This window comes from Xiphophorus maculatus, chromosome 9 (assembly GCF_002775205.1).
Source record: "Xiphophorus maculatus strain JP 163 A chromosome 9, X_maculatus-5.0-male, whole genome shotgun sequence".
In the NCBI taxonomy this organism is placed as follows: Eukaryota; Metazoa; Chordata; class Actinopteri; order Cyprinodontiformes; family Poeciliidae; genus Xiphophorus; species Xiphophorus maculatus.
In genome coordinates this window covers 7,149,014-7,159,589 of record NC_036451.1, presented here as the reverse complement: position 1 = coordinate 7,159,589, position 10,576 = coordinate 7,149,014, and the positions used below count along the sequence as shown (strand labels likewise).

At 38.2% G+C, this 10,576-nt stretch overlaps 1 protein-coding gene across 4 annotated transcripts in view; it reads right to left on the bottom strand.

The window, feature by feature from the left end:
* Positions 1 to 10,576, bottom strand: part of LOC102226743 (ATP-binding cassette sub-family A member 1-like) — a 41,586-nt gene that overhangs the window by 1,575 nt on the left and 29,435 nt on the right. For all 4 annotated transcript variants that reach the window (XM_023339159.1, XM_014469441.2, XM_023339161.1 and 1 more), the window contains 13 exons: positions 8,660 to 8,837; positions 7,911 to 8,026; positions 7,660 to 7,804; positions 7,341 to 7,464; positions 6,160 to 6,289; positions 5,909 to 6,035; positions 5,526 to 5,588; positions 4,162 to 4,268; positions 3,938 to 4,079; positions 3,654 to 3,788; positions 3,465 to 3,568; positions 2,853 to 2,945; positions 1,682 to 1,931 (listed from right to left, as the gene is read on the bottom strand). In XM_023339159.1, coding sequence (XP_023194927.1) covers positions 1,682 to 1,931; positions 2,853 to 2,945; positions 3,465 to 3,568; positions 3,654 to 3,788; positions 3,938 to 4,079; positions 4,162 to 4,268; positions 5,526 to 5,588; positions 5,909 to 6,035; positions 6,160 to 6,289; positions 7,341 to 7,464; positions 7,660 to 7,804; positions 7,911 to 8,026; positions 8,660 to 8,837 — 1,714 coding nt within the window. The remainder of the gene's footprint in view (positions 1 to 1,681; positions 1,932 to 2,852; positions 2,946 to 3,464; positions 3,569 to 3,653; positions 3,789 to 3,937; positions 4,080 to 4,161; positions 4,269 to 5,525; positions 5,589 to 5,908; positions 6,036 to 6,159; positions 6,290 to 7,340; positions 7,465 to 7,659; positions 7,805 to 7,910; positions 8,027 to 8,659; positions 8,838 to 10,576) is intronic.

Here is a 10,576-nt window from a genome sequence, read left to right as displayed (position 1 = left end):
ATTCATGCAACTAGTTAAATGCGACCACAATAAGACTTCTATGTGAACAATTTACGTCCAAAAAGCAACCTGCATTCGCAGAAGAAGAAAGTTGATATCACACTTAAACAGTCCATTGTTTAAGGAAGTAATAACTGATGCTGCAATTTATGCATCAGCAACGGGAGCCGACAGCATCGTGACAAGATCCTAACAAGACGATGGAAGCTAAAAACAAAAGAAAGCACAACTAATAGCACCAGTGTTTTGTGGAGTATTGACTACAGATTCTGTAGAGAAGTTTGTTTGGATGTGCAGTCAGATTGTGATGTGATGCCTTCACTGACAGACTTCTTTCACAAGTTCATGATTAGATTTTTCAGCTTTTATTTACGTCCCGATTTACCATGTGGCTTCATTTGAATTATGACAAATGTCTCACATCAATGACATAAAGTGAGATAAAATGCAACATGACCGTTCAGAGTGGAAATGCTTTGAAAGCAATCAGGAATATACAGTATCTGAATTAGCTCCTCATATGAGAGTTTCTCAAATCGTCAGCAACGGGCCTTTTTTATTGCGTGAAAATATCAGAATTGGGTCGTTGGGTTGGACATGAGCAAAAACAGCAGATTTGAGACGCATTTGCCTGCTGTGTGAACGTAGCCTAATGATGAGTACACAACAAATGCGTTTTGAGCATCAGGCTTGTCTGGTTTATATTCAAAGTCTATGTGGAGGCGTGTCAAGGGAGGGTCAAGGCCGCGTCACGGCGTGTTTTGAGCGTCAGGCACGATTTGAATCATTTCGAACGTCCAATGCTGGAGTTGGAAAATCTGAACTTTTGCCGTTTGATGCGGAGCATCAACCAGACAGACTCCGCTCTGTGGCGTAGTGATGCATTTTCCAACGTGATCTCTATGGAGGATAAACTAATTGTCGCTGTTTTCTCTCGTCCCATCATCCATCTCAAGTTGTGCCTCCAGAAACAGGAATAGCAACAGGAATTGCCGTATCAGCGAGGAAGTTGGAATGCTGAATAAGTTATGATTTTTACTATTTGAAAATATTTTTCCGCATTTGAACCATCCAAATCCGTCCAGCAAAAATGTTGTGTTACGTTAAATAAACATTAAGTAAACTTATTTATACAAAAGATGCAGGAGACGATGGAAGAGTTTGAGGGACACATAAGCCTCCCAGCGGCTGCCTAGAGCGATTCTGACGCAGGTCTAGAACAAAATGTCACGCATGTGACTTCAAAGTGTACACATGTCGAATTTGAAGCATCGAACGCATATTTAACGCGCGCAATGCGTTTGGTGTAAACGCACCATTAGGCATTCTAAACAGTGCAGCTTGCCCCAACCTTTAAAGTTCAACATTTTCTTCTCCAAAGAGACTCAATAGCCAGTAGTCACGAAAACTAGATGTAATCTTGCTCAACGTTTTGTTTAATTAATCTAAAAGTTAAAATCTTCCCTCTTCGTCTAAGAATGCAGTTGTTCAAAACTCCATGGAAATGTTGGATTCCTGCTTCAGATTAAGTTAATTTTACCAAACATTCGTTGATATTGGTTGATTTATGGACTGCATGTTGATCATCATTCGCTACAGCAGCGCTCTCCAACCTTTAGTGACAAAATTTCTGTTTTCAGAGTAACGAAGGCCTTCATTTCTGCTGCATCCTCATCCTCACCTGATCCAGGGTGGTCTGCGAGACGGAGAAGTCCACGATGCCGAGCTCCTCGTAGTTGTTGGCCAGAACGTCAAAGACGCGGGCCAGGCAGCAGGCATGTGATGGCAGCTGGTACTGCAGGATGCTCTGGTGTCTCTCCTTCAGCTCGATGACGGGAAACGACGTCCTCATGTAGGCGTCGATGGGACAGGACTCGGCGTCCGCTTTGGTGTCCGCCAGACGGAGAATGATGGTGTATCCGTCTCCGAATCTGGACACAGGATGGAAGAAGATCAAGTTTAAATGTTTTCCTCCATGTATTGTATCTTTCTTTAACACAAAACAAAGATATGTGAGAAGGTTTGCTGCTGCATTCCTTAAAATCACAGATACATCCAGTCACTAAATCTGTTGAAATTCACCAGTCCGATTTAAAAGATTTAGCTTTAATGGGGACAGAGTTCTGCGTAATTAAGTCAGTGGATATTTGAAACAAAATTCTGAAAATCATTGATCATTTTAAACCCAAAAATCACCAAAACAAAGTCACTCATTCACCCACAAACCTGAATAATATTCTGATCAACAAAATTCTGACTTGTGACAGAACTTTTTTATCCAATAAGTTTATGAAACATTTAGCCAAAAACAAAATCTTATTTTTTCTAATCAGCAGTTTTTAATTTAAATATTGCTGCTTATCAAATATAATTTTTCAAAGCAGGGCTGTGAAGGTTTTGATTGGTTCCAGTTTGTTCCAAATTAAATCAAAACAGAGATTTAACTTTACTCTGCACAGTAGAGTAAAACTGTATTCACGTAAAAGTAGCACTGCTTCAAAATTTAACCAAAGTAAAAGTAAGACATTACTCAAGAGTGAAAAAGGTATTTGGTAAAAAGGTTTCACAAGTATTAATATTTTAAAAAGTAATCAAACAGATAAAAATATAAAGTTTTGTGCAAATTCTGGTATTTCAAAATTCAAACAGAGGGAACTTTTCCAAATCAGCATTTTGCAACATAAAACCTGAACCAATGCTCACAGTTTACTCTTTCTTCTTCATCTCCTAATGTAATTTTTGTGCAATTTGCATTATTTTTCTTTTTTGCTTATATAAATACAACCTTTCACTACAAAGACTGAAAGGACAAAAATATTGGAGAAAAAAATTGTTGTGTTGTGTGTGGCTACCGGTTCTTCAGGTGCTGCACGGATCCCAGACACTGAAATCTGCCGTTCACCATGATGGCCATCCTGGTGCAAAGAGCCTCGCACTCCTCCATGCTAATGACAGGCAAAGAAACGACCTTTGACATTCATATCATTATAAATACACATTTATTTGTAAAAAAAAATACAACAAAAAAAGGGGAAAAAAAGTGTTTTTGAGGTCAATAAACACATTAGCAAGTGTTTTATTACCATACTTTATTCATAGATATATAAAAAGAGATTATATGTGTTTGTGTTGCCAAGCAGATGCTAATTAATGCAAGTAAAAATTGTCAATTTAAGTATTGAACATAATATATAAATAGAAATCACTAAGTATTTAAATGTAAGTCGGCAAAATCTGCCATAACTGAGATCAATATGGTGACAAACTGCTTTCATTATGATTCCTGGTATGTGTGCAACAACAGGAGGCCTTCATGCTCTGCTCTTTACTGTAACTTCTAAACTCACCCCGGAAAAAATTATAATAAAAATAAGACCACAAAGACTATAAACATTTATTTCTATGAATATAGAGGAAAAATGAACTTATTCTCCAACAGTCTGACTCCATTTTGGGTGTTGTACCTGTGAGAAGTGAGGACAACAGCTCTGCCTTCTTTCGTGACACTCAGGATGCAGTTCCACAAAAATCTTTTGGCCTTTGGGTCCATCCCAGTTGTGGGCTCATCCTATCAGTAGAGAGAGAAATGTAATAAAAAAATAAATTAATTAAATTAAAGCAGAGCCTCTCCTGCGTATGCTTTGATTCTGTACCAGGAATATAACGGGAGGCGCTCCGATCAGGGAGATCGCCGTGGAAAGTTTCCTCTTGTTGCCTCCACTGTATCCTCCAGCCTCCTGCTCTGCGTACTGGGTCAACCCCAGCTTCTTCACCCCCCACTGCGACACCTACAGGCCAGAGAGGAAACTTCAGGAACAGAAAACTACAAACTTTTCAACCTGAACTTTAAGGTAAACTGAATCATTTGATTGAAACTTTGAAAAGCTAGAAAGATGAAGGAAAAAACATGTTTTTTTTTTTTTTCTGGTTTGGTTACTTTGCTAACAGAATCCTCTGGCACCCCCCTGAGCCGAGCGTAGAGCTCCAGATGCTCCCGACCTGTCAGCAGGTCACTGATGGCATCAAACTGTGGACAGTAACCCATCAGCTGGTGGACGCGCTCCATCTCCATCTGCACACTGAGAAACGGAAAAACAGCGACTTAACAAATAAATGTTCCTTTGATGGTGAAGGCTTCCCAGACGGGGAGAGGTTCTGCACCTGTGCTGGTTGAGGAAAGCCTCTCCGTGTGTGATCGGTGTATCTCCGGTCAGCATGCGAAACGTGGACGTCTTCCCTGCTCCGTTCACACCAAGCAGGCCAAAACACTGAGAAATAAAACAATTAGAAACGTGAAGAACACATGATTTGAGTTAAAAGAGCCTCAGAAAACACAACATTTATCGCAGATAAGTCCAGTAAATCAGCTGGAATCAGTGACAACAATTTTATGGTTCAGGAATATTATTAAACAACCTGCTCACATTTCATATTCACGCTGCTATGCAGCTTTAACCCAATAACGAGCTTTTCAAATGCATCTACAATAAGTAGGATTTAACAACTTATTAATTGTCTGTCTGCCTTTGATTGCAGACTCTCTTACCGGTCCGGTTTTTACCTATAAATGCATTTGTGGGCATCTTCCAACAGATTTACTGTCGTCTAGAACAGGGGTGTCCAAACTTTTTGTTAGGTTGCCAAAATCGACAGGTCAGAAAAAAAAAAAAAAGATTAAACCAAAATCAAGCTATTAAAGTTGTCTGATTTCGTTGTTTGCTGTCATTCACTGTAGATCCAAAAATTTTAATGATGTTGCACATTTGCCGTATTAAAATCAAGCCAACAAATTTTTAGATTTTTTTGGGTTTGATTGTACAAACTTATTTGGTTGCTTTGAGTCACTTTCTATAAAAACACTCGTTACATTCTGCCAAGTTTAATAAATTAAATAAAAGCTGATTTGGGTGCAGCAAAGTCAGATGTGGTTTTTGAAAGCTTGGCTATAAAAAGACAAAAACTTTGTGCTGTACTTCATTGTTTTTGTTTTGTAAGAAAATTATGTTGGTCAAAGTTTTACCCAGATTTATAAATAAATAGTTTGGCCCGGACACTCCAAGGGCCACAAATGGCCCCCGGGCCACACTTTGGACACCCCTGGTCTTGAACCTTTAGCTGTTATCGGCTGCGCTCTCAGGACATCATTCTGATGGCTCCTAAGGTCAGAACTGAACCGGGTTAAAAGGCTTTTAAATTTTCTGCCAGCTGAAATAATCTACAGAATAATTTAAAGTTATAATTTCTTTCTTTGTTTCAATCCAGGTCAGTTTTAAAGGACAGATCACTCAGCTTCTGCATCTGCCCTAATGTTTAATTACATGATGTCTCCTGGTTCTGAATCGTCTGCCTCTAGTTTTGTATTTGTTCTGTCTTATGCTGCTGTTTTTGCCAGGCCACTCTTAGAAAATAGATTTTTATCTCAGCTATTTATTTTCATTTTTAAATAAAAGATAGACACTTAAAGACACAAACTTCAAAAGTGAGGGAAAGCTCAAGCGATGTAAATCATTTTGTAAGTTTCTCACCTCACTGCGGGGAATCCCGAGGCAAAGTCGATCCACAGCTGGCTTTTTTCCAGCTTTATAAACCTGAACGACAAAATAAAATAAAGTTATATTATTATATTCCAGTCATAGGGAGCACTATTTAATAAATGAGGATTCAGAATACCTAATGGTATATCCACAGTGCTATCTGCTAATTTCTAGTCAATTTTCAAAGTATAGTAAACATTTCTGTTAATATCTTAAAATGCATTTGTTTATGTTACAAAGAAATTAAATAAGGATTTTACATAAATGCACAAATTTAACTTCCTACACTCGCTGTCGGTTGGTCATATTTCTGATAAACTCCTCTGAAATCATATTTTAAGTCGCTAAAAAAAAATTGTTTAAGCGTTTTGTACCTTGCTTAGATCAATCATGGTGAGGATATCAGAATGAGCTTTGCCACTTTTCACTCGCTCACGTTCTCTCGCTACATCTTCATCCTCTGGACCAAGAGGAGGAAGCTGAGGATCGTTCCACCACGGCCTAGACAACCAATAATAAAATGATAACCGTCTTTACAGCGAAACATCAAGGAATACAGAAACTAAATGAAATATGTTCAAGATAAAACTTAAAGCCAAGCAGGGGATGGAAGAGCGGGGTTTACCTGAAGTGAATGAAAAACTTATACTGCAGGAGTATGGTGAAGATGAAGAAGATGACACCTTCAGCTGCCATCGCAAACAGATTCTTCCCAACAAAGTCCCACTGAAAAGGGTCAAGAGTCGGTTTGCTTCCTGCAGGTTGACACAGAGGAGGAAGATCCTGACTTGTGTAAACAAAAAACATTTTGTTTACTTAAACTGTCCTTATAGTTATAATAGGAGGCTAAAAAATAGAGCCGCTGCTTTCTCAGCTAGAGAGTTCAAGGTTTCCCCCAGAAAACCTCTTAAGCCTGGTGGTTGGGCACCAGGGCAATCACCAGTGCCCAACCAGTGCCCAACTGGTTGGGCACACACACACACACGTGTGTTTTTGGCCGTGTGTCAAAAACACACGACCCGTCCTGTTTTTGAGTTAAAAAATGTTTAAAGTTGACAGGAAATTTGAAAATATGACTTGATAATTCTGTGTTATTGCAAGATTGGAAATTTTATATCTGAACACAGAATATAAAGTCTTAAAAAAAGACTTAAATAAATAAGCAATGATTGGGGCCACAATTAAAGCCTGGTGGCCTGCCAGGCTTATAATACCCCGGGGGAAACACTGTAGTTAGCTAACTAACCAGCTAGCTAACTAGCTGAGTCACATTAAGGTTTTAAGTTAGCTAACTAGCTAGCCAACTAGCTCTGCAGTGTGAGCAACACTTTCCACTGTATTACTAAACTAGTTAGTGAGTTAATTAGTTAAATAATAGTAGCAACGCTTTAACAATACTGTGAAAAGTGGATTTCATCTATTCAGTTTTTATTTAATGGTTTTGAAAAATCTGCCCTGTCAGAATAACAGACAAAAGAAAATAAATTAAAATAGATAATTTCTCCTGTGACTAAAATAAAAACAAATTTAAGGGGCAAAATATAAATAACAAATAAGGCCAACAGGCATTATTTTGCACATCGTTAAACTGATATTTTAGTTTCAGCTACATTAACTCTTTCTTAGGGAACCCAAAGAAAATACAAACTCAAACCCAGAAAAAAAAGTCCAGGTATGATGGTAGAATTAGTCCTGACAATTACTATTTATACCAAAGCCATCGGTATAGAAAACATTAAAAGCAGACATGTTAGATGTGTTTCCTGATAAAGATAGAGAGCAAATCCGTGGGTAAAGAACTCGTACCCAGTCTCTGGAAGGCATCAGCCAGGGCTTGGTTTTTAGCCATGTCGATGAGACCTCGACCCAGGCAGAAATGTGGGAAAATCAAAAACACTTTCTTTAAGATCTTGTTGACCTCGTTCAGATGCTGCAAGGACAAAATCCACACATAAATTAGAAAAAGTTACAATTAATGCTTTTAATGTACAAAGAAAATCAGAGAAGATAAAGGTATAACTTCTATAACTTAAAACCTTTATTTCCTTCAAATTATTTTACTCTACATGTTTATCCAGTATTTACTTTTTTACAAATGCATCTCGGTGTATTTGTGTTTTTGCACCTTATCTACAAACAACTCCAGGACAAAGGTGGCGATGCTCCCGTTGATGCCGATAAAGAGGTTGATGGAAGTCAGAACAACATAAGCCGTGCTTGGAACGGAGAAAACAAAGGATGCTGGGTACATCAGAGGAGTGATAGACCACCTATCACAGAGAAATAAACACCTCATTTGGACAGATCATAAAACATACAGAACTGTTAAAACTGAACAACAAACTTTCTTTGTTTCCTCGCAATAACTTGACGTACCCGTAGAAGAGCAGCAGGAGGATCAGAGCCGGCAGGTTGGTGTCGGAGACGTAGGACTGCTGCTGAAAACTGATGAAGATCAGCACAACCATCATGGCCGGGACAGAATAGTTCAACTGAGAAAAGGGAGGAAAAAATAGGGGAAAAAAGGGACAAACACTTTATTTAAGCTGAGTCTTTGTCATTTTAATATCTACACATGTAAGCATAATTTAAATGTTAATAAGAACTGTAAGAAAAAAGCTGAAAAATCAAAGTCTGATCACTTCAAACAGCAAAGACAACACTGTTTTTATGTACGTCTTTGAATGCTTTATGCACAAAAACAGTGTTGAATGCTTTAAATGGTTGGTTAAAAGTAAAAACACGTCATTCAGCACAAATGTCTGTAATTTTAGGATTTTAATCAGGCGGGTTGGTCTTGGAGACGTGTGAAAGGATAATTTTAAAAAGCAAGAATTTGTATACAAGTTTGAATTTAATAAATAAAATAATTCAAAGTTATGCTTTTAATTCTTAACTGAACTTGTTTACAATGTCATAACAGTATCCTGGAAAAAAGAATGCATCATAATACAATGTTCATGCTGATAAAGTGTTTATTAGTCACTTTATTCTTAATATTATATTTGAACACAATGAAACTTTGAATCTCTTTCATAAAGAAACGTAACAACATTTTAGAAACAACTGTGGTTCCCTTGAAGCTGTTGCACATTTTCAGAAACGGAGGCTGACTGCACACTCACCATGTCCCAGGCGAAGTTGGCCAGCCAGTAGAGGATTGGTTTGACTCCGCTGACAAACTGCAAATGTTTGGCTTTACTGACTCGCTCCTCAATCAGGAAGAGAACAAAACTGGCCGGCACAAAGGACATGGCGAAAATTACACAGATGGAAACCAGAACGTCCACTGAGGTCGTCATCCTGAAACAAGAAGGAGGAAAAAAAACGTAATAAAGACTAAACAGTTGGAGGAAAAATGAAGACTTAAATTCACATTTAGTTTTGTTTCTATGAAAGCTTTGGTAGCACTTTCTTTGAAGTGGTTTGCATAAGACTGACATGACACTGTCATAAACATGAAGCAGTTCTTATAAATGTGTTTGACTGCTGTCATTTGGTAAATAATGACACTTTTAATGCAAAGTTGACACTTTTAGTGGACTTTTAATGCAAGTGTGTTTTAAAAGTGTCATTATTTACCAAAAGACACTCCATGACAAACATTTTTGAAGACTCCTTCATGTTTATGACAGTGTCATGTCAGGCATATGAACACCCCTTCAAATAAAGTGTTACCAAAACTTTTTATCCCTCCCAACATTTATATTTTTGTACAATTAAAAATCCTTTTTTTTTTTCTTTTTTTTTAGCATTTTCTCATATAACTACTCCAGTGGCGTTAGTTAGCTTACGAGACATAGGTATTTTTATTTATTTATTTATATTCAGTGACTTACATCACTCTTAGGTATATATTGTCAAGAAAACTGGCATAAGGGTATGAGATCTTTCCAGGCACACGCAGAAAAAGGTGCATAATGGCTTGGAAGAAATAAAGTAATCTTGTGGTTTGATTAAAAGTTAATTAAGTTGAATATGTCTGAATAATATGAGTATAAGTAATCACTCAATAACTTTCTGCAAAGAATCTCTGATTAAGGATCTGTAATGATTTAACCATGTAATGATTATGTTTAATGATTTATTGTCAATGAATATGAAGTTGAAATCATTTGAAATTAATTCAAACAGGTTTAACAACAGGTTGAATGTGTTTACTGAATTGTAATAGAGGAAAGCGAGAGGGGAATGCAGTACAGCCCTGAAAACAGGAAATGTCGCAAGCAGTTCTGAACAGATGGCCAGGGCGCACAGGATGGGTGGTGCGGTGAGTTTGGCTGAAGCAACAGGTTTGGGAAAGTACGGACAGGTTGGGAAACGTTGGGGACTTTTTCACGAAAAACAGCAGATGTTCAGGAAGTCACGTAGACCAGAAGCTCCCCATACACATACATGGTGGAGAAGTGTATAAAAACGAGCTGCAAAGAGGAACCGACCGTTCCCAGTCCGGCGGCGCAGAAGAAGAGACAACCTGCAGGAGCAGATGGAGCTACGGACCGCACTTCAGAACTACGGGGGAGCTCGGACTTCACACCGCCAAGAAAGGACTGGGTCCCATCGCCCCATCTCTAGTTCTTCATTCGACCGTCGGTCTCGTCTCAACCCAGCAATTTCAATTCTGCAACAAGACTTGGAGGAAGGACAAAGGTCCCTCAGGGATGAGGAACTGGGTTTTGCAAAAGGATTCGGACCCGTTCTGCTTTGTTTCCTTTCTAAGGAGGATTTTTCCACACAAGGCAAAGACCTCAACCAAGGACGCTAGAAATTCCTGTTGCCAAAAGATCCACCATCGTCTGGGTATGAGTTGAATCTGCTCATTGAAATTCCATTTCAGAACGTGCGACTTAAAGCTAGGGAAAGGAGACAGGGTAGTAGGATTGTACATGTAAATTTTATTACACTGTTTTTGAATTATATACGACTGATTATTGATTTGTATGTCGCATATCCTTGCTTAAGCTTGCTTAATAAATTTATACTATAAAATTCTAATGAGGTTGGTGGACATTGGAATTAATAGAGTCATTTAATCTTTGTTC